At 41.6% G+C, this 27,024-nt stretch overlaps 2 protein-coding genes across 12 annotated transcripts in view; one reads left to right on the top strand and one right to left on the bottom strand.

Moving 5' to 3' along the window:
* Positions 1-14,038, top strand: part of LOC107220827 (agrin-like) — a 290,468-nt gene extending 276,430 nt beyond the window's left edge. For 7 of the 10 annotated variants that reach the window (XM_046738744.1, XM_046738743.1, XM_046738742.1 and 4 more), the window contains 18 exons: positions 43-140; positions 2,213-2,327; positions 3,022-3,258; positions 3,466-3,759; positions 4,275-4,424; positions 4,537-4,797; positions 4,983-5,129; positions 5,267-5,503; positions 7,967-8,413; positions 9,182-9,521; positions 9,586-9,813; positions 9,873-10,498; positions 10,577-10,988; positions 11,060-11,313; positions 12,090-12,186; positions 12,466-12,576; positions 12,992-13,166; positions 13,250-14,038. In XM_046738744.1, the coding sequence (XP_046594700.1) occupies positions 43-140; positions 2,213-2,327; positions 3,022-3,258; positions 3,466-3,759; positions 4,275-4,424; positions 4,537-4,797; positions 4,983-5,129; positions 5,267-5,503; positions 7,967-8,413; positions 9,182-9,521; positions 9,586-9,813; positions 9,873-10,498; positions 10,577-10,988; positions 11,060-11,313; positions 12,090-12,186; positions 12,466-12,576; positions 12,992-13,166; positions 13,250-13,507 (4,487 nt within the window). In that variant the 3' untranslated portion in view covers positions 13,508-14,038. The remainder of the gene's footprint in view (positions 1-42; positions 141-2,212; positions 2,328-3,021; positions 3,259-3,465; positions 3,760-4,274; positions 4,425-4,536; positions 4,798-4,982; positions 5,130-5,266; positions 5,504-7,966; positions 8,414-9,181; positions 9,522-9,585; positions 9,814-9,872; positions 10,499-10,576; positions 10,989-11,059; positions 11,314-12,089; positions 12,187-12,465; positions 12,577-12,991; positions 13,167-13,249) is intronic. The other 3 variants (XM_046738739.1, XM_046738741.1, XM_046738740.1) reach the window with 3 other exon arrangements.
* Positions 14,039-19,335: 5,297 nt separating this feature from the next.
* On the bottom strand, positions 19,336-23,029 carry LOC107220834 (actin-binding Rho-activating protein). Of its 2 annotated transcripts, none has more exons than XM_015659596.2 (4): positions 22,768-23,029; positions 20,402-20,532; positions 19,897-20,146; positions 19,336-19,796 (listed from the first exon to the last, which is right to left on the bottom strand). In XM_015659596.2, the coding sequence occupies exons 1-4, from the start codon at positions 22,783-22,785 to the stop codon at positions 19,674-19,676; spliced, it is 522 nt and encodes a 173-aa protein (XP_015515082.1). In that variant the 5' UTR covers positions 22,786-23,029; the 3' UTR covers positions 19,336-19,673. The 2 variants fall into 2 exon arrangements, with proteins under 2 accessions (XP_015515082.1, XP_015515091.1); XM_015659605.2 differs by lacking the exon at positions 22,768-23,029 and adding an exon at positions 20,994-21,136.
* Positions 23,030-27,024: the final 3,995 nt, after the last annotated feature.

The following is a 27,024-nucleotide window of genomic DNA, read 5'->3' as shown; positions in this document are numbered from 1 at the left end:
ACTCATTCTCTGTCTCTCTCTCTTTCATACTCTCTGTTCCAGACGGCTGCGAGAATAAGAAATGCGACCATTACGCCGAATGCGAGAGCGACAGCAGCGGAGAGGCCAGATGTGTCTGTCCATGGAATTGCGACAATGCGGTAAGAATTTATTTCAACTTGAACTCCCAACTTTTTTCGCGGATAAAATCTGAGGTTCACGATTCTAGGAACGTTCCTTGCTTAACGTGCTTTTTCCAGTTACTCCATGGCGAATTCGAAGAGATTCGGTTTCCAGAAAACGTGAAAATGTTTTACTTTTGTTTCTCAAGTCTGTTTACAGTGAAAAAAAAAAAAAAACGTTCACATCGTCTTCCATTTTTGATACTATCGAACCAGTTTGGATGTGAAAGTACACTTTTGAATGTAAAAAAAAAAAAAAAAAAATTACGCATTTTGATCAGAGACGATTAAAAATCTGACCGCAAAACGGTGAATCTGAATTCACGATTTTCACACGATCGAATGAAAGTAAAAAGCATTTTAATCAGGACCACTGATACAGTCTCGAAGCCTATCATTTCACAGTGAAATAAAGCCACTGGAATCGTGGAAAGAACTTGAACTGGGTTAAGGGTGTCAATTTTGTCAGAGCTTTGAACGGTCCTTGCGTGCAATTTGCGTCGCATGCATGCAGCGGTTCGATAAAGAAGCCGCAACAAGATCCTCCTGCAATTTTCTTGAGCGTTGAAAGAAAGCAAAAAAAAAAAAAAAATACAGCCTTCGTCGGCGCGGTTAGTCGATGCGAGATATGTGCAGGTTCGGGGAAGACAAAAATTATTCCTTTGGTGAATTTTTCGCCTGTACGAAAAACGGACGATTTGTTCGCGATGCAGGAGCACACGCGAGAGTTGGCGAACGAGGCTGTGGGTCGACAAAGCCCGTGTAAAACTCTGAGTAAATCATCTCGTATTCCCGTCGAGTATCGCCGCCCCCAGTCCTGCAGGCGCGGAGTCGTGAACGTCGCGAAAACGATTCCCTAAGCGCCTCGTACTCGTGCCCGCGTCCGATTTCGCTGTACACCGCTATTTGTCCGGTCTATAGACGGCTACGTGGTTTCACCGTAATGCCAATCGATGGGGCGGGGAACTAAAGAGCGGCGGAAAAGGTACGTCGGGAACCGTGGCAGGAGCTGAAAGGGGAGGAGAGAGATCTGGCGAGTCAGCATCCAGCCGAAGCGACGCGGTTCTGGCCGCAGGAGCAAAACAAGCCGCAGGGCGCCAGACTCGCCATTTTTTTTTTTTTTTTTTTTTTCACTTTTTCCTTACCTACAGAAACCGCGCTCTTCTCCTTTCGCCTTTTATCCCCTTCTGTTCCCTGTTTTGAGCCCCATTGTCACGCGGCTTCGCCATCGACTCGATCCACGGTGCATCCCGCAGATTGCAGCGTTTTAAACTGCGCGGATATTCCCACCGTTAGAACATCGACAGTTTTATTCAACTACGAACTCTACACACGTGACGTTGCTACGCTTTCGTGCCGTTTCACCGTATAACTGCAGTATGCAATTCTCAAAGCGTCTGAAGTGTCGGAAGTAGGTGAATTTCTCTCGCCGAGTTTTCGCAACGTTTCAAACATTTCTCAAATGCTTTTATTTAATTTTTTTAATCCTATTGCGCAAAACGTTTGATTTTACTACGGTTTTTTTTTTCTGTGATTGAAACGTCGCGTTATATACGTATACGTAACGCGTTGTTCTATCGTGATTAATGTTCATTATATATTTACCTTCGTCGACGCGGAAAGCTCGAGATATTTCATTTGAATAATTACAATGATCTGTGAATTGTCCAGTAAATAATTCAATGCCTGAGAGGCGAGTTTTGTGCACAAAAGAGGAAACAATCGATTGATCCGTACGTCGTCAATTTCGCCATTCTGCTACCGTATTCATTCAACGAAATGAATTGATTTCAAATAATGTTCATTTTCTGGTTTAACCCTTTTTTTTATCACTATCTTCTTACACAAATTTCAAGAATAACGAAACAAAAAAAGACGGAATTCCTATCTACGAGTTTTGATTGAAATATTAGCCGGTTCTTCTTTGCGGATGTCTGTCAATTTTTTTCAACATCAAACATCCATCGAAATTGACTCGAATTTTACGAGAAACTCGACATTCCCATGAGGTCTCCTTTGATCCTTAATGCGGATTGTTTCTGTAATTCCAGGTGGAGATGCCGGTTTGCGGTACCGACGGCGTGACGTATTTCAGCGAGTGCGCCTTGAAGAAGGCATCCTGCGCTTCGCAGACGCTGATTGTAGTCAGCTACAAAGGGGACTGCGGTAAGAAAAAACAGATGCAAACTCCCTGAAAATTGTTGAGAATTGCTAAGCTTTAAGCCTTAACCAAGCCCAAGGCCACAATTTAACTCCGTCGTCACTCGTTGCGTGATAATTTTTTTTTGTTATCTCCTAAATTTCTCTCACCGATAATTAACGTGTTCGGAGTAAAATTGAGAATGAACGTAAAATTACACAAGAGCACGACTCCGAAACAATACGGCACCTAGAACTTATCATGATCTCTACGGTCAGCAAATGGTTTCGGGTAAATTGTACCAGTACAAGAGTAGAAACAACTTACTGCAAGCTGCGATGCGTTAATATTTTCACATGGAATCGATGTAGTGCGATGAAAATGGTTAAGGAAGACTTTTAAAATTAAATACGGGCTATAGGTTAGAAAGCTTGCATCGATTGCGACCCGACGTCGGAGCCGTAATGGAAAATTTTCATTCACCGGAACTTGATTTCAAACCTAGCGAAAATATCGTTCTACCAACACGCAACAAGTGTCGATTGTCTATATATACATGCGTGGTACAGTAGCTGTAACACAACGTCAGCCGGTGGTTGCAGTCCTCCTCTCTAACTTATGTATAACGTAAACGCATTAATACAACTGGGGTAAAAATGAATAAGAAATGAACACGAAGGAGGAAAGACAGGGTGGTGACACGATAACTAATTCATCCAGCACTTTGCGCGGGGATTCACTGCGAGAACGGGGCTCGATGCGTCGGGGGCGCATGCATCTGTCCGGAATCCTGTCCCCCCGACGACGTTGGGGAACCGGTTTGCGGCAGCGACGCGAAGACCTACCCCTCGGAGTGCGAGCTACAGAAATCGGCCTGCGATCGGGACCCGCTCCTGCCGCCCCTTCACGTCACCTTCTACGGTGATTGCGGGGAAAAGTCACCGGTGGCGGCTCTCAGTAAGTTCAAATTGATTCATCCGTCCCCCTCGAGGTTGAACTACGCAAAAGAGAGAGCATCCCGTGACCCCGATATTACCAATCAAGCGGCAGCTGACGCTCGCGATTAACCCCGCCTCACTAATCGCCTAACATTTCTCTCTCCCTCTCTCTCTCTCTTTCTCGCTGTCTATATTCCGTTTTCTACACGCCCCGTATCGCAATTAGCAACGATATCAACGGCACCCGTCACGCGACTGAGCACCAACCTCGACGGAGGAAACAGCCAGGAACGCGAGGCCTGCCGCGACATCCACTGCGACTTTGAGGCGACCTGCGAACTTGGTCCGGACAGGTTTCCGAGGTGCAGTTGCCGATTCGACTGCGCCGCGATATCCGCCGAGAATATGAGACCTATATGCGGTAGCGATCTGAGGACCTACTCGTCACTATGCGCGATGAAAATGGAGGCCTGTCAAAGGCAACAGGAACTCAGGCTTCGACCCCTCGATCTTTGCCAAGGTCCGATTAATCCGCTTATAAATTACCTCTTGTATCATCCCTTTTTCCCTTAACGTAATACAAGCATGCCGCAGGCGTATTTATCGCATGATCCTTAACTAACCGAATATCTTTTACTCCCTTACACGGTATCGCACAATCACATTCAGTATTCGGTGAAATTTAGACGCATGGGTATGTTGCACGTGACGGGGACTAGCTTCGTAATCAAACACACGTATCGAGAACACGTACCTATGGGAAGAACGCGATCATATATACACGGTATACACACAGAGGTCGAATTCATCTAACGCTGAGTACATTTCATGGAATTTCAATGCCGTTGTTAATTAATAAATTTTCGACAGTCGATCGTGATGATCGTGTTCTCCCTTTGCTCCGTACACCCTAAGGTGCGAGTGCCTCGTATCACGAGTATATCTTCTAGTCTACATATCAGCTTTTCTCCATTACACACATGCACCGAGAAAATGATTGTCCGTCAATTAAGAATTTATCTCTCCGAAAATCAGGCATGGAGATTCGCCCCTGCAACGGAGACGCTCCGCTGGTCGATTCCGAGGGTCGTGAATACGACTGTGGTAGCGGTCCTCAGCGCAGAGACTGTCCGAGCATGAGTTACTGTCATCAGACCACGCGGTTCGCACGGTGTTGCAAAAAAGGTAAGCAAGGGGGGATGAATTATTTCAGCTCGAGAAAATTAGCGCCGAGACGCGACTTCCCAGACTCGATCAAAACGCGAGACGAACCGTTTTCCTTTTTCCTGTTCTCCAGGTCCCGGTGTCCAGGTACAGAAATGTTCCGACTCTTGGCACGGCTGCTGTCCGGACGGAAAAACCGCCGCTCTTGGTCCGGACGGGGCCGGATGTCCCAGCCTCTGTGGGTGCAACAGACTCGGAAGCATCGCCGACACTTGCAGCCCCGAAACTGGACAATGCGAGTGCAAGCCTGGCGTCGGGGGCGTAAAGTGCGACCGATGCATGCCCGGCTACTGGGGATTGCCCAAAATCAGCGAGGGACACCCCGGGTGCATTCGTAAGAAACGTCTCTTTGGAGTGTCTCGTTATCCAAGCCCTGATATCTCTGATCTCGAAGCTTGACCTTTGAATTTTCGATCTCGGGTCGTAGCAAAGTGCTTGAAAATACCTGAGGATAACTCCGAGGAGCTCGGAAGCATCTTGTTCAAACATCGAAATTGCAATTCTCACTTCTTATTTCAGCGTGCGGCTGCTCGCTCTTCGGCTCCGTGAGAGAAGACTGCGAACAGATGACGGGTCGCTGTGTCTGCAAGCCCGAAATTCAGGGACAAAAATGCACGATATGCACGGATCACAACAAGGTCTTGACGTTGACCGGGTGTTATTCAGGTATTGCAGAAACCGGTAAATCGTTAGTGAGTATTGAAAAACGTCGAGAGATTCGTGCAGCGGTTTTAATTTAACAAACCGGATTCATTTATCGAATGAAAATCGACGCCTCTGAGAAACTAATTCGTATATCTTAGCGGACACGATTCCGCCGCTGCCTCAATCTTGCGAGGAACTGGAGTGTTACTCGGGCGGCCATTGCTCGGAGATCGGTGGACCGCATTGCGTCTGTCCATCTTCTTGTCCCACCGACGTGCCGACGGTTCCGGTTTGCGGAAGCGACGGTCAGACCTACGACAACGAGTGCGAACTCCGTCTCTACGCCTGTCGGCATCAGGCCGACGTCGTTACCCAGGCATTCGGCCACTGTCGAGGTGTGTTCACGGAAAGAAATCCCTACCGATCCGGTCCCTACATCCTCCACTACTAACAAAACAAAAAAAAAAAAAAAACATGCGACCTCTTCGGCGTTTTTTCTCAATGTCTCGAACTAGAAAACAACTAAATCGTATACATGCTCTATGTGTTAGAAAAGAAAAATTTCATCAGAATTGTCGTGTTTACTGTGAGTATATATGTATATACACATACCTATAGAATAGCAGGGAGTTCGATATTATGTGGGCGCGATGTGATAGTATATATGTATATATATATATCACCTATATATTATTCATATCGCGAGAGAAGTACTCGAGTGATCCACGTTTAACCGTACGTTTGTATAATCATATCCAGACCAATAAACGCTCGCTAATTTTTAACACAAAATAATTTATGAATTTACCTCGATCCTCGACCTGCCGTACCGAGATTCATTATTATTATTTTTGTTGTTGTTGTTGTTGTTATTATTATTATTATAAACGAACCGAACTTGTTTCTGTGAAAGGAATGACAATTAAAACGAAACGAATGGAGGAAATATTACAGAATACATCCGTTGAAAGGAGGAATAACAACGTCTACAACGTGATGAAAAGTTTCTCGGTTAAAAAGTCGTTACCTAATAATAGACTCTGTTGTATAAATAAATAACGAGTAAAATTTGCCGATATAAAGCGACGGGAGCTTCTGACCCGAGTGAAAATAAAAAATAAGAAAAAAAAGATACATATATATGTATATGTATTTATAAGAGAAATCCGCAGTTCGAATTGCGAGGAGATTCTTTGCCTTGGTTATTTTCTATTGCCACTGTTTCGTTCCCGTTCGCTTCCCGTTGCCGGGGGTTGGGGACCATCTGCAATTCCGGAGTGCCGGGTCTCTTTCGAGTCAATCTTTTGAAAAGTAAGCCAACTCCGCTTCGTGCACATGCCCGTGGAAAGTTGAACATAAATTAGATTACGAAAAGCATTTACTACCGCTGCAACGTGCTTCTTCGGAAGAAGTTCCTCATCGTCCCTGTAAGAGTTTTTCCTATTCTTTCCATCATTGGTTTTCGATACTCCTTCTTCTAGCTCCGCGGAAGACATTTATTTATCGCGTACGAAACGCGCCCGTCCAAGTTATTTTAGCAATTATAAATAACACGGCGTGTAATCGATGGGAATACATAAATCATTCAAAGTTTGGCGAAGGCCATTCCGACATTGCGTCCCGATCATTTATCGGATGAATTTTTTACTCCCTAGCCTTCGAAAATTTCATTCTAAACGCAAGCTCGGCGGCTTGACACGATTATTGATTTAACCGAACAATCCGTCCTCCCGGGCTTCTGAAATAAGTAATTAAGTCCGGGTAGCCTGAGGTAAGGGAGACTCCGGGCTCTTGGCTGGGACGCTTAATTATCTCGAGGGTGAACGGACGATTTTTTTTTTTTTTCTTTCTTAAAGACGCAGGCATAGACCAAATATTTTTGGCCTTTCGTCCAAGCACCCGCAGAATTACGAAGTTTGTATTTTCTGGTCAAAATTTCACCCTATTGTTTTTTTCTTTTTTTTTTTCTCTCTTTTTTTTCACTGTAAACCAGTATGCAAAAATTTGTTCCCTTTTTTCCCCGGGTTCGTTTATTCTTTTACATATATAGGTATACGACTTCGTGTCTTTTGTCCGCGCAAATTCCCGGAGCGTGGCGAAGCGAGGAAATGAATACCATAAATGCCCGCCTGGGGGAGGAAAAGGAAAGAGGGAGTGAGAGAAAAAGGAATTAAATAAAGTGAAATAAATATGAAGCGATCTAACAATGAGCTTGGCAAATAATCAACAGAGAATTACTTCAAATTGAAATGTAATTAAAACTACATTAAATCCCTCGGCCTGCCGCGATCCGCGGATCGTTGCAAAGCTCCGCTTCGACTCTTTTAAATTATACAGGCCTGATCCCTGGAGCGTTTATCTCGAAGAAGGAGCGATTCTTTCTGTCATCGCATTATCCATACGGTAAAAAGGCTGTAGGATCACGGTTGATGCGCGTTCGTGCAAAGGCGAAGACTCGACGAGGCTTTGGAAATAAAATATTTACACTGCACTTTGCCAAACAGGGATTCCGAGACAAGATATTACGTATTCGCGAAAGACTTTCCATCAGTATAGAACCAAATTGCAAGTATATTTGTCCGCCGAGCAATTACCCAGCAAAGCTCTGCACAGCGCCAAAGAAACACGAATGAAAATAAACTCGGAGGTGAAAAGCTTAGCCGAAGGCTTCGCTAATCTGCCTCGCGCTTTTCTCGCTATCACGTCACGATATTCACTTCCTAATCTAATAATCTCACCGCGCGCAGAAGATGTCGCAATATATCGTTCTCCGCAATCCCCTCCCAACCCTCTCCGTTCGGAAAGACAGGCGATGCGTCTCGCACCGAAAGGCGACTAATTTTCATCGCCATTTTCAGACGACCCAATGGTGAACACCGATTTTCCGGTAAAACGCTTCACCGCCGTTCAGTACACTCAACCAGCTGCCGCGATTTCGCCGCTGTCAAAATCTACCCGACATCTTCTCGTTCCCGAACCGGACTCCAGGTACTACTACACCCACAGAGCCCACCAGGAGACCATCTCCATAGACAGAGAGAACCTGAAGCAAGGTGAGTGCTTGGAATTCCCGAAAGCTCGTTCGAGCGTCCGGCTCGCGGCCACTTCTCATCCATCGATTCGCATTCAAGGGGTCGCAGCTTCCTACCGGCCGACTCCCGCCACCATTCGCGTGGTCACCGCCCTTCTCGGTGATTTGTGCAGCGACGACAAGGACTGCACGATACCGAACAGCGAGTGCATGAGCGGAGGCTGCGTCTGCTCCAAGGGATACGCCGAGACCAGCGACAGGCAGGAGTGCTTCGGTGAGTGGGAATTGGTGGCTCTTGCAAGGAAGGTATACCACCTCGATCGCTCCGATTCGATTTCATTCGCAATATTTTAAAGTATACCAAAAATTAAGAGACGCGTGTTTTTTTCCATCCGCCATTAAACGCTTTGACGGGGTTAAACCAGGCTCCAAAGTAAAGCGTGTCAAGGGTCGATGTCTTTTTTATTTTTGTTTTTTTTTTTCATTGGCAAATTACATTTTTCATTTCTCGTTACGAGAGAACTTTTCCAGCCGGATTGGTTGAAACATATTATGTTCTTGTGGGTGAAACCGCCAAATCAATCCTTGACAAGCCGCGCTTCGGAGGGTGGTTTTACCCTCTTAAAGTGTTTGATAACAGTGTTAAAAAAATACGTGCCGCTTAGTTTTTAGTCTACTGTAACGTATTGCAAGAGAAATCGAATCGGAGATATCGATCTGGGATATCTTCCTTTTCGGTGACGATGAAGTGGAGGTGAAAATAGAAACAAAGATCATGGGATTGGCTCGACGAGGTGGAAACTTCATAGCGACATGTTTCTTGGCACATTGTCCGACCGAAGGGTTCATAAGCTCAGTCTCTGAAGGATTTCGTCTATTTATCACGGCTAAATATGTCTTGACAGTATAGCCTTTCTTCACTTGAATGTGTGTTGGCGAAAAATTGAATTTGTCAGAGATCCTTGGCGGATTTTCTTACCACTTACACGTGTCGTCTGATATTTTATCTCTTGGTATTAAAAATTTCTCGAAACTCCACCAGCAAACTACGTTCCCGTATCGCCTACGCAAGAGTTTCGCGCCTGTCTGTCTTACCCCTGTCACATGTCGTCCACCTGCGTCGATCTTCCAAGCGCGACCTTCGTCTGCCTGTGCCGACCAAACTTCACCGGTCTTCTCTGCGACGCGGAGATTGACAAGCGGGACTACGACCTGCCGTCCTTCGACGGCAAGAGCTTCGTCAGGATGAATCGCCTCAAGGCTTACCACACCTTGAGCATCGAGGTGGAGTTCAAGACCTACGCCGAGAACGGTATCATCCTTTACAATCAGCAGAAGAATGACGGATCGGGGGATTTCGTGTCGCTGGCGATAGTCGACGGGTAAATATACTTCGACCTTGTTCAAAGGTCGGCGTTACATCGACGCTTGCGCTTCTTTCCCCAGGTACGTTCAGTTCAGGTACAACCTCGGCAACGGGCCGGTCGTCCTGACCTCACCGCAAAAGGCGACGATGAAGACCTTCCACAAGGTGACGGCTAAGCGGTACCGCAAGGACGGCGTCCTGATTTTCAACGGCGGCGACGACGTCACTGGACAAAGCGAGGGGATGCTGGAATCCCTGGACCTGAACCAGGACACCTTCGTCGGCAGCATGCCGACGAATTACACAAAGTGAGCCTCGGTTACCGCTACGATTTACCACCGTTGCTAAAACTCTTTGGTATTTACAGAGTCCGCGATAACATCGGAACCAGTCACGGTCTCCTCGGTTGCATTCAAAAGCTTGAGATAAACCGTCGAGTGGTCGACCTTCACGTGGGTCACGACAAGGACGTACTTGAGACGCACAGGGTTAAAGAGTGCAGGGAAAATCCTTGCGCTAATTTGCCGTGTCAGAACGGAGCCACCTGCCAACCGATCTTCGACGAAGATCTGTGCGACGGCCACGAGTGCAAGAAGAAAGTGACCACCAAGAGGTGCAGGGGCAAAAACTGCGGCAGGAAAGTCGGCAAGGGCTTCGTCTGCAAGGGTACCCACTGTGCTCCCATGAAGCAAAAACGGTCAAGGAAAAATTCCCGTAAACGGTGCGCCGGACTGAACTGCGACTTCGACTACGACCTAGAGTACGAGGATGGATTCACCAACGGCTACGGACCCAGCTACGCGGTCGAGAAGTACGAGGTCCGTGACTACAAGTGCGTTTGCACCCCGGAATTCACCGGGCAGCACTGCGAGGAGTCCCTCGACCCCTGCATCAGCGAACCCTGCCAGCATGGCGCCACATGCGACATCCTGCCGCAGGGTGGCTACGTCTGCAAATGTCCACCAGGCAGGACCGGACGACACTGCGAGACTCGTGAGTTTAGATTTATACGTTGGTTCTTGGAGCCTTTTCACCTTCGTCACGACCTTGACCCTTGACGTCTCTCCACAGTCGACGCTGACCTCAACGAGTTGTTGGTACCCGAGCTCTCCGGTGATGGTTTCCTTGAGCTACCGTGCCTGGAGGGGGTGTCGAAGGTCTTTTCTATCGAGATGTGGTTCCTCTCGCGAGCGAGCGACGGTCTCCTTCTCTACAACGGTCAGCTTAGCAACGGCCGGGGCGACTTCATCAGCCTGAACCTGGTCCACGGCAGGCTGGAGTTCAGGTTCAACCTTGGTAGCGGCATCGCTAACATCACCTCGCCGGATCCGGTCAGTCTCGACACTTGGCACTGCGTACGAATCAGCAGACTCGGCCGCGAAGGTCTTCTGCAATTGAACGACGGTACCGTCGCCAGGGGATTGTCAGGAAGTCCTTTGACCGAGCTGAACCTCGAGATGCCCTTGTACATCGGGGGCGTGAGGTGAGAGGTTGTCTCGGCGAGCCGAGACTCCGAAGCGACGCGAATCGAACTTCTAATTCGTGATGTTACAGGCACTGGCACGAGGTGCACAAGCTCGCGGGAGCTTGGACCGGACTTGTTGGGGCCGTTCAGAGGCTGATGGTGAACGGAAGGACCTACCAGAACCTCGCCGTCAACGTGACGCAGCACAACGCTGTCCTCTACGACGGTCTCCCGTGTCCCAGCAACGAGAATCCCTGTCACAACGGCGGCATTTGTCTGCCCCTGCTCAACAGTTATCTCTGCAAATGCGTCACCGGGTACAACGGTCTTCATTGCGAATTTTGTGAGTAAACGAAAGATGGCGAGACATCGGGGATCGGGAAGTGTACACGAGTGAAGGGGTGGATTTTGGGAACTTGTCTATCTCGACGAACGATTGTTCGATTCGATTGGGCTTAGTTTCGTTCAAAACTACGTATAAATCGAGAATCGAATGCAATTCTTCTTTTTTGTTTTTACCACGTACAATCGGTAATGAGGGAGCATTGTTATTGACGATAAAGTTGCAATTTCCACGTTATCTCGAAAATTGCTTGACGGACTTACCTCGAATTTAGAGACAGTGTTCCTGGATAGTTTACCCTCTTCATCGGAATCCAAATTTCTGCTTTTAACAAAATAACAATCGTTTTAAATTGGAATTCGATGATTTGGTAAAATTTGTTGCAACTTTATTATTTAGGTAATTGAGGCAAATATCGGACAGTTGCAAAAAGAATCGGGCTCGTGGCGAAGAGGACAAACTGTCCAAGTTTATGCTAGTCAAGTTTGAACTGAATCGGCTTGGGCTTTTCTTTTTCGAGATACCGTGAGCACCGCAAACATATCATCGAACGAAACGTTCGCGGTTATTGCCAATAAAAATGTCTGCCACTAATCGATTTTAATGAAACAAAAAAAAAAAAAAAAAAATGTAAATAAAGCTTGATTCACACACCCTCGAGTAGGACGAATCCCAATCGAATTGAAAAAATCGGTTTTCCCCAAGTTTCCCCGCCTTTATAAATCCATGGACAGAAAGTGTCCGAGTAGTGTTTTACGCATATCGTTTTGTTCCAGTCACGGGATACGACATCTCGAGTAGCGAGATATCCGAGAAACCCGTCAGATTCAGAGGCGACAACTTTTTGCAATTTAAACACCGTTACGGCAGGAGGTAAGCGATCCTTAGAAAGCAGCATTGGCGGCCGGCTCCCTCCTTCCGGTTTTCACTTTAAATTTCTCACTACAAGTTGGATCTGCAGTAACTAACTAATGATAAAAGTTGGATCAAACTCGGCTCCGGCTGTAGAGTCTACGAATTTTAAAGTGGAAACGGTTCAGGGGGCAGGAGGGGGGTGGGGGGGCAAGAGGGGGAGGGGGGGGCCGGCAGTTGAATTAATTTTGTGCAACAAAACCCGGCTAACTTTTACTAACCAATTTGAACACGCCCCAGTCCTAACGTCACTAACATCACAACTTTTGCCGAGTATTTCGACGAGTCATACTCGGAGTACGATCCTGAAGATGACGACGACTACGAGTACGAAAGTTACGATTACACTGAGTGAGTTTACACCGATATCTGTATTCGCTGTTAGCTCGTTTCGCGGAGTCCGCAGGCCTTCCTTAGCGCTTAGAACCTAGGTGCAAATCTCGTTTCTTCATTGGTATGTTCAGTAATTAACGATTATTTTTCATCGGTGGTATTTTAGAAAAAATTCACGACAATTGCTAAAGGAGAGAGAGTGAAATAATTTTTTTTTTTTTTACTTTATGGTGCTCGTGGCAAAATACTTGCATATATATATATATATATTATACGCTTGTAATGCTGAGTAATGATATATATATATACATATATATCTATGTGTGCTCTGTGATCTTGGAAACGCATTTTACGCGGGCAAATTCATCGAATGACGATGACGAAAGCTCTCCAACTCGAATAATCCTGGAATGAAGCAACGCCATTTTTTCAGACGAAGAGGCCAACAGTCGAACAAATTTGAACTGAGACTGAGGACGACTCATCCCGAGGGACTGATTGCCTGGATAGGAAGAGGGAAGGCCGAACATTTGGCGTTGTCGTTGCAGGGAGGACACGTGGTGCTTTCGTACAAGAGCAAAACCGAGGAGATGACGTTGAGGAGTCGAGTAAGTCGCGAAAGGCAGAGATCGCTTTGCGTCGTCGTAGTTTTTCGTCAAATTTTCATCTTGCTAATCGTTTGAAATTTCAGGCGAGAATCGACGACGGCGTTTTTCATCACGTCAAAGCGTCGCGACGTCGGAGGGCGACGGTAATACAGATCGACGAATTGCCGCCGGTGAAAATATCCACCGAATCGACGCTCTTGACGACCAACGGGAAACTGTTTATCGGCGGTAAGCCAGGACACGAGGGGATCAAGGCTTGTGTCACGGATTTCGTTATCGACAAGAGGAGACTTCAGCTCGCGCGACGGAAGATCGGATTCTGTCACGACAACGACGTATGATAATAAAGTGCGCATCAACGAATAAAAATAAATGAATAAATAAATTAAATTAACTAAACGAACGAAGTAAAATCTCGGCTCTTTCCTAAAGTGCTGTAGATTTGTTTGGAGACGAGAAAAAAGTATTATAAATAGACCAAATCAAATCTCTTTTTCCGATTCTAAAATCGCTATTCCCATCACGCGCTTTGCCAAACGAATGCGAACACATTTCGCAAGCTACGGGACACCGGATGAGCGCGAATTCGAAGCTGTGCGATTTTTTTTTTTCTTTTTTTTTTAAGCGGTTTTATAATCCGGCAAAAGTGCTTTTGTATACGTGCAGCGCAAATTGCGCGATTGATAAAAGTAATAATTATACATACGTCGAGTATGAAATTTTAAATTGTGTGGAAGAATCGGTGCGTCAAAATTTCCATCGAAAGACAATAATATATTTTTAAGAATTGAACACATAACAATTACTATAATGCATATAAATACAATAACACGCGTAAATGAATTTAATATTGAGTTATAATTATAAAATAAACAAACAAATAAATGGAATAAATATAAACATTTTAATTTATATCCAAAATATATATATATATATATATATATATATATATATATATATATATCGTATATGTGTATATACATATAATATACATACTATTGATGCCAAGACTGACTAATAAAGAAATAAAAATCAGTGTTATGTTTGAGTGTCGGTAGAGAGATTTAACGTTGTGAACTTTGAATGTAATAAAAATGAATAATAAAACAAAACGAAGAAATGTATTTTAAGAAACGTTGATTTATCATGCTAGAAGGTTATACATACGTAAATAAATATATACACATGCGTATACATACATGTATGTGTATACGTATATATATGTATTATATATAAAACGTTTTACGTAGGAAAAAGGCTTTTTATATATTGTAAACGAATATATATATATATATTATATATAATACGTATAATAAATATAACGTTACATTCCATTTGACGGACGATTTACGTAAAACAAACCTATCGCGTCTTACGCCTATAATTAATTGTTTTTACGATACAGTATAATAATACTCGACGTTTAACAAGGAAGCAGAAACACTTGTATAAATTGGAACGAACATTAATGCGTGTGTAAATAATCATCTCTGCGCTACTTTCTCAACGATTCGATAATACTTTACAATCCTCATAGTTTAACACTGTGCAGATAAAATACAATTCTCACGTCACAATTTACTGTTAATCTAGCCGAAATCGTGCAACTTATCGTTTCTCGATACTTCGTTCGGAAAGTGAGACACAGAGATATATACCGATTGTTAAAAGTAAATCATTCGCAACGCTGTAATAGGCTCTAGAAAAATGAAAAATACGCTCTTCCTTTAGATGAAAATTAACGTGCCCCTGAACTTCGAATCGAATATGCGTGACATTATTAACAACCCTGTGGTCTCGGCGAAGGCAGCATTATTCTTGGTTCTGAGAAAAAAGCAGTACTTCTTTTTTGAAACAATATTTCTCTGTATAGACAAGCTCGGTGAGATAAATGTTATAATTAATTTCCGACATGCTGGCTTCGCTGAGCGCAGACTTCATAAGTGAACGTAAATCGTCTAAGCTCCCAAAATGACTGTTGAAAATAAAGTGAAAACAAACCTGCCGGAACCCCAGCCGTGTATACACGTTAAATTGTAATGTTGGTAAAATATTTTATCGGGGCTAATAATACTATTATATATTGTATACGTGGGTGAATGACGAATAAGAACAATATTAGCTTAGAAGAATTGACATATAAATTAATCCTCAAGGCCCAACGTTGCCGATACTTTTTTTAAATTATATAAAACGGGCATCCTAATCTCGCAAGAGCTGCCCAGAGTGACGCGACGCTGGGTCTTGAGCCGTGTTTTAGGCTTAGAACATAGACAAAACACCCCGAAACCCTGCATACGAATAAATAAATTACCATACAGTGAATATAAATATATATTAGAGTTTGTCAAAATTTCGACTGATCTTTTTTTTCAAAATTCAAGTCGAAAATATTGTTCGAAATGACGAAAAAAAGGTGCTATCCAAGTTTCATCTCTTGATATTAATATTTAGAAGTGCGTCGGCGCAATTTTCTACTTCCCATTTAAATAACATGGGACATTTGTTTCTTTTAATCTTGGAATTTTGTAACTTGTCGACGCATCGGTGTACTGATAAGACCAAAACATATTTTTGTAGAGAATTGAACGCTCTACAAAAAAGATCTCATTCAATTATCATTTTATGATAAATCTACTCTTTCAAAAGTTATTTAAGGTGAAAGGGCATTTATGGACATGTTATTTAAATGGGGGATAGAAAATCGCGATGAGGCAACTCTAAATATTAATATTAAGAGCTGAAACTTAGCCAACATCATTTTTTCGATACAGTCTAACATATATTTATAAATACGTTGTGTTTAGTACAATGGTACAATAATTGTACATTATTTGTGTTGGGAACCACTGTTGAAGAAAATAGAAATCGAAAAACGACAGATTAGGTCAGCTGCTAAATGACCGTAATTCTCGAGCTTTTTCATGAAACATATCGCAAGTTTTCTTTCATATCAATATCGTTCAAAGAAAACTGCATTATTTTCAATAACCTTATTAAAATTTACGAGAATCTAGTTCACGTTACATACTAATTTTGTGTACCTTGTATATAAATAAATATATAAATATTGAGAAACACTATCATTGTTCTGAAACGATTTCCATAAGTTTACATGATTAATTTATTTTCAAAAAATAATTTTCTCATCATGTTCACTTGCAGTAGAAAAAGTAATAAAATATCTAACTGTACAAACGTGAGAGAAGAAAAAGGAATGAATAAATAAATGAATAAAAAAGTGAAGTTTGTAAGAACGAAACGAAGAGTATCAATCGAACCGAACTCGCACCTTCCGCTACACGTCTAAAACTAATACATATATTATATATGAGGCATTCCATCCTAAACCGAGTGCACGAAAAATCATCTGTCACTGAGTTTTAGATTTCTTGGACCACGGGTTGAATTTTTGCTGCTCTGAAGAGCCCCAATCGATTGGCTTTAAAGTTTTCTCATGAATTCTTTGTTGAAAAACAAAGATTTTCAAACCACGATGGAAACGAATGAGCTTTTGGCTTAGAAGCTACAGGCCAAACAAGTAATTAAAAACTGATGGTAATCGAATTACAATGTAGATTTCAAAAATACAAATTTGTATTTTTTATGGTTTACTCACTTTTCAATTACTTGTTTCTCCTGTAGCTTCTAAGCCAAACACTTGCCCAATTCCAAATCGGTTTCAAAAGTTTCGTTTTTTAACAAAGAATTCACACGACAAATTTGAAGCCAATCGATTGGGGCTTTTATTCGAAAATCAGGATCTCATATTTTCGGTAGCAATAAAAATCAATCCCGAGTTTGAAGAAATCTAAAACCCGGTAAAAGATGTTTTCTTTTGTACACTCTACATCATACTTAAAAATAAAAAAAAAACCGCCGATGTTGAGGGTCATACGTAGGTCGATTTGTTGTGGAACGCCTGATAAGTCTACCTGTAATGCAATGAATTATGAAAAAGCTATAAAACGTCAAATAGTGGCCGACCTTGCAATTGAATTAAATAGTACGTATACATATAACCGATTAGTAAGTGCTGTATAATAAATAATGAAATAACGAATTATGAATAATAATTATACATAGGTATATACGCCGATGCCAGATACGCATGGATTGTACATACATACATACATACACACACACACACACACACACACACTCACACACACACACACACTCACACACACACACACACACATATATATATATATTAAATACATAGTGTATTAAAAATAAGACGCGTATAGAAAACTGGCCTCTATCCCCCCCTCCCAAAAAAAAGGATCTACACTATGATGTTTTAAAGATGTATAATGTTTGATTTAATAACGAATATTGAATGGTATAAAAATAATAACAACAATAATGATAATAATAATAATAATAATAATAATAATGGATTGGACATAGATGGATGTCATTTACGTGTACCTATTATACCAATATAACGTGATTTTAGCGGTCAGTAAACGGCCTCAAGTGTGCGTGTATAGAGATTATACATATGCGTAAATATACCTACATGTGTTGCGTGGAGAAAACAATAAGAAAAAAAATTAATGAATAAATAAAATTTTTCAACCTTTCAACGGTTGAGACGATCACGCGTCGATTCATACGTTACGTACACACACCGTTATCTACGTAATATGAAAATTGTGAAATCGCGAGCAAATTCTACATATCCGTATACCTATATACATACAATATGTATACCTAGACGTTTTTGTATCCAAACTCGAGGAGTGGTTTGTCAAACGTATAATATTTCTTGAATATATTTCAATTATCGGAAAACATATCGCCGCACGCTCGTTATACATATATGGTATGCATATATAGGTATATGATATACATATACAAACTATGTATAAATATTATGATGGCCAGTATAATGATATCGTTATACATACCACGAAATAGACATTATATATGTATACACATATACGTATACGTATAAATAATGATTATCAAATTTAAATTAAATCAATTATGCGTTATGATAATGTGTTATGTATTGTATCATGTATTATTATTATTATTATATAATATATATATATATGCATGCAAAATGCATATATATGTATATATTATATAATATATTAAATTATATGATAAATTAAAAACCTCTCCCATATCGCTTGCAAGGCTGAATAATAATAACAATAATAATAATAATAATAATGATGATGATGATGATGATGATGATGATAATGATAATAATAATTTTAATGATAATAATATTGAAAATAATATGTTTCAAACGAGTACAGTTTATTGGTTGCGATTTTAAATGATTTTTTAACTTTCATACATCTCAACTTTTTGTCAAATCACCGTTGCAGGCGAAATGTGCAGCTGCGTAATTAAACCGAATCGGCCTATATATAACACTATATGTATCGATTTATCGGAGCGTTTTTAATTTTAACAAGATAATTGAAATGATGTTGATAATAACGGTAAAATTTACAACTTTGACGGTGGCTGATTCATTTCGGATCGATCAACACGGTTCGGGGATTGAACCGATATAAGGCGTATAGCGATCGTCGTAGTTTCGTGAAAAGCTATAAGTACCATACTACACACCTTGCATGGTTTTACTTTTCTTCCGGTAATAATTTCGTCCCTTGACGAAAGGCCCAGAGGAACCGCTAAGCACTGCAGTTTTTAATACCTAACGAATTTTTTACTTTATATACCATCATCTTACCTTGTCCATTGCGATGTCTGAGACCTAATGAATTAGTTAGATATTACGTAAAACGATAAATAACATTTGAACGAAGAAAACAGAAAAAAAAAAAACAAGAAAAAAATGATGCGCATTGTAAAGTGACTGTATATACAAATATAAATTATATGCGATTACCTTGAAATATTTTCTGCCGATTTTACTCATTCATTCATGAGTTTCTCTCGTCCTGCCATATATATATATATATATATATATATATATATATATATATATATATATATATATATATATATATATATATATATATTTGTCTATATGCATTTTTTTTTTTTTTTAATTTCAGGCGGATTGTACGCAAAAATTGAGAAACCGGCAAATCTTTGGAAAAATCATTTCTCGGCTTCTGCAACGCCAGTTGACAGAGAAGAGTGGAAACGAAGCAGGGTCGGTAAAGGAATGTGCTAGTTTTTCCATACGGTTTGATTTTTTATTTTTGTTTTCTTACAAATTGATTTATTGTACTATAACCTAGAGCAACATGCCTTATACAATTTCTCGTATACAATATTTACATCGGTCCACGTTTTCCAGTCACGCTCACGAGTTACAAACTACAATCAGTTGATTACAAATAATGGTCGTTTTTTGTTGGTTAGTAAAAAGAAAGAGAAGAAAAAAATGAAATAAATAACAGAAAGAAATAAAGGAAAATCATGCTGCATAATAACGCACGATATCATAACAGATATAAATAATTGTGACAAATTATTTATCGTCCAAATAACAGGGTGATTATACGGAGGTTATAAATGTTGAGCTTCTATCTGTTGGGCTTCTATCCGCTGCTGTTCGAGCTTCTGTTTGAAGATCTGCCTGATCTCGGCGATCGGTTTTGTGAGGAAAATCGGCACGTTGTCATCCCGCCTCTGAAAAATAAAAACGAAGTATTAATAAAAGCGTGATAAATTTGGAAAAGGTGCTTGAATCGCAAGAAAGAAAAAAAAAAAATTTGAAGGATCAGCTCACCTGGAACAGACACTCGCCCTCGAAGTGAAGAAAGTTCTGTTTTCTGGCCCTCAGAAGAAGGCCGACGCATTTGTCGTTTATGTGTACGTAAATGTTGAACAAATCGCCAAAGGTGATCCCAATTATATCCGGCTCATCCTTGCAGGGAGTGCCGTTCTGGTAAATCATTTCGCACAACTCAAGAATCTCCTTGTAAATGTGGGCCGACGCTTTTCGCCCCCGAATATCGGACAGCGATCCAGCGGCCGGTCTGAAGTAGCCAAAGAATACGAAAAAGGTTTGTGAAAATTTTTAGAAACAAACGAGATCGAGCAGAGAACTATAAAGGCTGGGGGATTGATCGATTGATCGGAAGCTTCGATTCACCGTTTTTTCAATTAACCGGCCAACCGATCCTTCAAATCAATCGTTTCATCGATCAATAGCATTACTAATTACGAAAAAACGATCAACCGAAAGGGCCGATTGATAGCAAGCAAAAAGCTGTGACAGAGCTCTGACTTACCGGCCGTATTCTTCCTTGGAGAATTTTGGCCTGGGCAGATTCAAGCCCGAGGTGAAGGGGTTCTTGGCTTGCGTGTCCTGATGCCTGGTCGCCTGCTGATTGAACATGGCCACCTTGTCGCCGAGCGATTCCTGCAACAGCGGAAATCGGCTTGTTTAAAATACCGGACGGACTCGATTGCCGCCTTGATGAATAATTAGAAATACACTGACGCGTATACGGTGCTTGAATCCACTTGGATAGCACCAAAAATAACTCGGTCGTTGACTCAAGTGTTCTATTTAACATTTACGCACTGAGCTTTCGAGCTTGAATACCGGCTTAGTCTCGAATCCCGCCGTACAAGCGAGGTCTTTTTTCACTTCTTTTATCGCTCTCTCCCTCCTTGTTCTCCTTCCTTTTCATCGGAGGATAATAAGTCCGTAAAAAGATTCGAAATCGAATTCGTTGTTAAAAGACAAAATAAAAAAAAAAAAAAAGAAAGAGAATAAGAAGAACAAGGAAAGCTGATTTTTCCCCATCGAGGATAAAGTATCTAGTTCAACCAAATCTACAACCAACGATACATGTGTCACTCGGTTCGATCACGCACCTGTTACAATTTTCCCTTCGCGTTCGTTGTTCAAACATACAACAACTGCACTCTTCCGCTTGCAGTCGCGGAGTAACTGCCGCAACCTGCAGAAGCAAGCCGCTTATGCCCGCTCTTAAAGGGGCTTCTAATCTTAGTCTGACATTGACCTTCAGCTACTATGCGTTACTCGCTTAACCGAACCGATATAGTAAATTTGAATCGATCGAATCGCTATCATTTTCCGACCGTTTCATTCACCGATGAACAAATACAGTATCGATCGAAGACTTTTCTTTAAGACTATTGCTTTATGAAATGCACAAGTACAAATCACTGCAGTAATCTCTCTCAGAAGTCTGATTTTTTTTATTTTTTTATTTTAGTTCGAAAAGGAATAATAATATCTGTGAACCGAACCTTGATCTTGATTTCCGCTCAACCCAGTTCTAGATATAAAAATTTGCGGCCTGGATGTTATTATTTATCGCGAAATATTCACGTGCTCAATTTCATGATGAAAAATGAGTATTTTTCTGTATACATTTATATATATATATATATATATATATATATATATATATGGAGTTGCAGAAAGAGCCGATGCAAGGTTATCTATGCGAGGCTATATTCTATGATCCCGTTGGTGAACGTTGATTCGTGAAGAAATAAAAAATAAAACATAACGTTTCACGCTGATTTGTGTATCTGTACGGTTCTAAATATACCACGCAGAGGTTTTCAGTGCCAGTGCTACGTGCTGATTCAATCGGCGTTGGTACAGTCGCGTATACAACAGCAAACTAAGTGAGTTATTTAAAACGACCTTACGTAAATCGACTAGACGGCGACGATGATGAGCTGGTTAAAGTAAAATATAACGGATGAAACGAAATAAAAGTGGCAAAATCGTGGGAAACAAATAGACGCGAGGAGAGTAAGTCGCAGGTTGTCGCGATCGACGCTGATCGTCTAATGAACGAGGAATGTTGTTGGCCTGGCTCCAATCAACCGGGCTTCGCGATGTCCCTGACCATAAAAGCCATCTCCGTGGCACCTTGACAACAGTCTGCAGGTTCAACCTGTCTTTCTACGCCTCTTCTTCTTCTTCTTCTTCTTATTCTTCTTCTAGCTTCGGAACATCGCATTCATACGCTAGGCACGTGATACGCGAGAGTCACGAGATTCAAGATTCGCGGCGACGCCGGCGTCGCGACGCAGCTGGATCGAAATGGGCGGGAAAATTTTTGGAGAGCTTGCGAAAAGGGGAAAAGCGATTCCATTGTACCCTGGAATCGGAGCCAGATGTGATTTTCGCGGTTCCAGGGGAAAAGATTTGCCAATTTTTTGAACGCGTATATACGCGATTCTTTAGATTTATCTTGAATGAAATACCTTCACGCGCAGTTTGGCGAACGATTCGTTACCTCACCGATACGGGTATAATAAATAATTGGACACGTGTCTCCGTGCACGCAGGGGGCGAAAGTTCGACGGTGTTACCAAAGCGGTTTATCGTTTGTGTTTCTGCATCGTACAGACTCGCGAATAACATTCGCGTGCCAATCATTGCGATAACTGAACCGAATCCGCACGAACCTTACATTGTGTGCTTGTGGTTTGCACAAGTCTTTGGCAGGTAAGACTGGCGCGTTTCTTTCACACATACGATATATTTGTGAGCAAGTTTCGTTTCTCGAATTTTGAAAGATAAAATTCCGCGGGATTTCGAAATTGGCGAATAAAAAGAAAACTGTTGTGCCGGAAAAGCAGGGAGAGATAAGGCGATACTCACAAACATTACCGATGACATCGTCGAGTTTCACTGATCCTTCACAACACAAATACAATTACTGTATAATACTGTTCGGTAATTCGGTAAAACGATTCAACCGCGATAATAACGATGTTGATTCTTCGATAACGAGATTTCAAATGGTGTTGAAACTAATGCTTAGAACAATATATTTTATTAATAATTTCCGTCTCTCTTGGTTTTTTTCTTCACAGAGAGTCTCTAGCTCTGCCGGAGCAGCGTGTGCTTAGTGAGTAAAGACGTCGGGATGCCGAGCGTCCTTTTATAACAAGCTCGTCGATGCCTAAAATCTCCCCCCAAAAAACTTATACTTACGCGAGCTCTCCTAAGCTTCGCGTGCGCCGACGGCGGGGGAATAATTTCGGCCTCTATAGGTGTATTTATAAATCTATATGTACCTACCGTAGCCGCATACCGGCGAAGAAGTCCGCCGATTATTGTCCGCGCGTACCGAGCCAATTTCAGAACTTCGGTATTGGCCGTCCGCATGAATGACGGGAGTGCGATTTTTCACAACTCGATTTAATATCTCACCTCCGGCCGAGTTCGGAAAATTATCAAAGTAGATCGGTAACGTTAAATTACTATCCGTTGACTTTATTGAGGAATTTTTTTCGGGGGGATTGACTTTTCGGATGTCGAAAATACCGAGAGAGCGATAACCTCATCCTTCGTGCGTCTGCTGAGCATATATTTTCTCTTGTTGTTTTATGTCAACGAAAAAAATTAGGGTCCCACCCATCCTACGATCGTAAATGTAAAAATTCGCCAGTCTCTTATATTTTACAAAGGAACTCGTCTTCGCGAAAGCTTTCCGATTTGGAAACTCGGGAATAGCGAATTAACGTAATCAATCTCGTTGAAATATCGGTGCTGATATATTTAAAATTATGTAAGTTACGTTGATGGACATTCCGTTCAAAAAGCCGCAAGTCGACTTATCCGGCTGGTAGATGTAAATTTTTCGACCATCAATCGTCGAACGAAAGAACCAAAATCTATCCAATTTGTTTCTACATTTATTTTCATTTATTTTCATCGGACAAAATGTGACAAGTTTCGCCATAATGAGTGTGAAAAATAGTGAAATTAACGATTAATCGTTTGAGGAGCGATTAAAACGTGGCAATCGGAAAGCTCTGAATTATATTCCGATTGCTTTCGAGACTTGGTAAGAAATTTCAATTTCAGTCGATTCTCGTACGATTCTCTATCTCAACGACATCTCGTCGGGGTTAATTCAGCTTCCGGTTCTTGAAATAATTTCAGGTTTATACGATCGAAGCCTAAACTTTAACCAGCGGTATATTTTTTCTCTTGACATTTATTATAAGCAGCGAAGAAGTGTAGAGTAGAGATTACTCGGTGGTAAAAATCCGTGGATATAGAAAGAGAAATGTTTTCTCAAAATCCAAACTAAGAGAAAGTTAGACCTGCCCTGCAGTTAAAAAAGAGGGATGAGTCGGAGCAACGCATCGGCGCCGAGTTATTCAAGGCTTGCGTTTGAGTATTCGAGGCTAATTTTAAGCGTCAAATCTTTTTCAGGCCTCTCGCTGCATGCCTCGGGATGTAGATTCTGGAATCCGAAAACATTCCGGCCGTATCCAAGGCCGTATTTCGTGTCGAATTGGCCGGCCGTGAGGGCGAAGAATCACTCGAAATTAACGTGTAAAAGATCTTATTCCCGCTCCTCCGTGCAGCGCGAGATCAAGAATCTCCTATACAGGCCGATCCTCTGCGAGTTCCCTCGAATAAACAAATTCCTAGAGTCGGACGGCCGGCGGAAGTACAAAATTAAATCCGGTACAACAAGCCAAAGCCTCAATGAATCGCTACGTGACGTACGAAAGCGGGAGACTCATCTTTACGATGCACTCAACACATTCGCAGAAACTGCCTGTCGCAATCAAGCTCCGCGCTTATTGCCGGCCCCTTTCGGTATTCGGCTAAACATAAACTCGATCCAATTTTCAAACTCTCATGCAGATTCACGCTTAGCTGCGTATTAGATATTTTCTGCAGATAAATCGCGACGCGGATGCCAAGAATCTAAATCACCTCACGTGATGTGGGGACACCCTGCAGGGTTCTGAATGAAGTTCCGAGTCCGATCGCGGAGGAGAAAATTATCTTCTGCACGAATAGCACAAATTCCTCGTCTTGTTTGAGATTAATTGCGTTATCCAGTACGAGCTCGAGTCTGATGATCTTAAATTATCTTCTATTCTTCACGATGGAAAAAAATCATACCGACTGCAAATAATTGTTTACTGAAAGAAGATGGGTACATTGAGAAAAATTTCATTTGTTACAGTAACGAGAAAAATTGAGTAAAACAGGTATCGTTAAAAAAAAACTGTCTGAATATTGTTGGAATTGCGAAAAACGAGGTACGCCTGAGCATTTTGCGATATCGTCGATCCTTTTTCGGTAATTGCAACGCAAAATCAGTTTCCGATGTTTACTCTACTTTTTTAGTTAAATAGGGTGATCCTTACTTAGGGTGTTGATGATTTTTTTTCAGACCACCCCCCAAATCAACTATAAATAAGTCAAAACCAATTTCCTAATTCTTTCACATTTTTATATCAATTCTAACCCGTGCCTGTAAATGGATGGATATCACCATTTAAAATACACCTGTTTCAGATACATTCTCAGCATATAATTTATTGTAAGAGTGACGATGTTCGAATCAGTCTGTAATTGCGAAGATTTAGTGAGTATTAGTGCTACTATCTGAGAAAAAATTCACATCATCGTACCAACCAGTCTCGACGAATTGCAGACCCTAGAAATTTGACTTTTTCCTTTTATTTATAAGAAATGCAATTGTCTATATTACCTGGTGTGATGATGTGAATTTTTTCTAAGATAGTAGCACTAATGCTTATTAGAATCTCACATTCATGGATTTTTTCGAACATTATTACTCTTACAGTAAAATATATACTAAGAACGTGTCCGAAACACGTGTATTTTAAATTGGGAAATCCTTCCTCTTACAGGCACGGGTTACGGTTGATATAAAAATCTGAAAAAAATTGTGAATTGTTTTAGAATTATTTATAGTTGACTTGGTGGGGTGATCCGGAATAAATTCGTCAACATGTTAAACGAGGACCACCCTATTGCACAAGCATTAAATTTTCGCAACAGTTGGAAGAAAATATACCAACAGAGATCGTAATGAGAAAGAATAGCAACGGATACTAGACTTTCCGGTAACAGCTATAAAACTGATTTTCATTTTCTACCTAGAACTATGTTTTTCGATTGTGGTAAAAAATGAAAATAGTTAAGGACTAAAAATTTCTCTAAGTGTACCTGTTATCAATTTTATTAGAAGATAGTTGTAGATCGAGTATTCGGCGAATCATTTTATACTCGTAAACAACAAACACGATCTCTTTGAAAATATAAAAATATAATATACTAGAATTCTGTGAAACAAAAGCCCAAATTGGAAATGGTTAAAAATCTGGTAAAATAATTCGATTTCACTCTATAATAATGGCTCGTTTTCTTTATTTTTACAATATTGTAACCAATCACGCCAACTTGCAGCGAAATCAAATCGGCTCGTTACGTATTCCAATATTACCGTCGAGGCAGTTAAAAGCGATGAATAATGTGTGAAAAAAATTGCCCCGCACGTGTTTTGGAAGCGATAAAAGAGCGCGGAGGCCAGTTTTACAAAGACGGGGAAATCTGGTCCTCTCGCTCGTTGTGATCTCGAAGCATCAAAAGCGGGAGGATACGTCGAGAAGGAATTATCGATGAGAGGTTGACGGGCTATAATTGAGGCGCGCGGGGCGAAGGTTCCGTCCAAAAACAACACGACGACCCTGAATCCTGTTTTGCGTCTCGAGAGGCCGGATTAAAGCTCCGCGCGAACAAACACTGACACAACCGTTGTACCAAAGCTTGGAAAAATATTGAAAAATCGGTTTGTTTCAAGTAGAGAGGCGCAAACGCACGTGTGTGCAACAACATCGAATCCGAGAAAACAAAGTGTTTAACACGATTCGTCCGCGTGTCTCGTACAGCTAACCGGTGCGACGCAAGCTGAATATCAGTTCTGAACGATACTGATCGTATTTTTCCACGTTCAAGCTTCTTCGCGAGTCCGCGATACGTGCGTTACAAATTTACAACGTATCCCTCAAACATCGCGATTCATTCTTCGACTAGGTTTCGTAATCACCGAATTCTTCACGAATATAGATATTCTTA

The sequence above is a fragment of the Neodiprion lecontei genome, chromosome 4, assembly GCF_021901455.1.
Source record: "Neodiprion lecontei isolate iyNeoLeco1 chromosome 4, iyNeoLeco1.1, whole genome shotgun sequence".
Lineage (NCBI taxonomy): Eukaryota > Metazoa > Arthropoda > Insecta > Hymenoptera > Diprionidae > Neodiprion > Neodiprion lecontei.
This window is presented reverse-complemented; position numbering and strand designations above follow the sequence as displayed.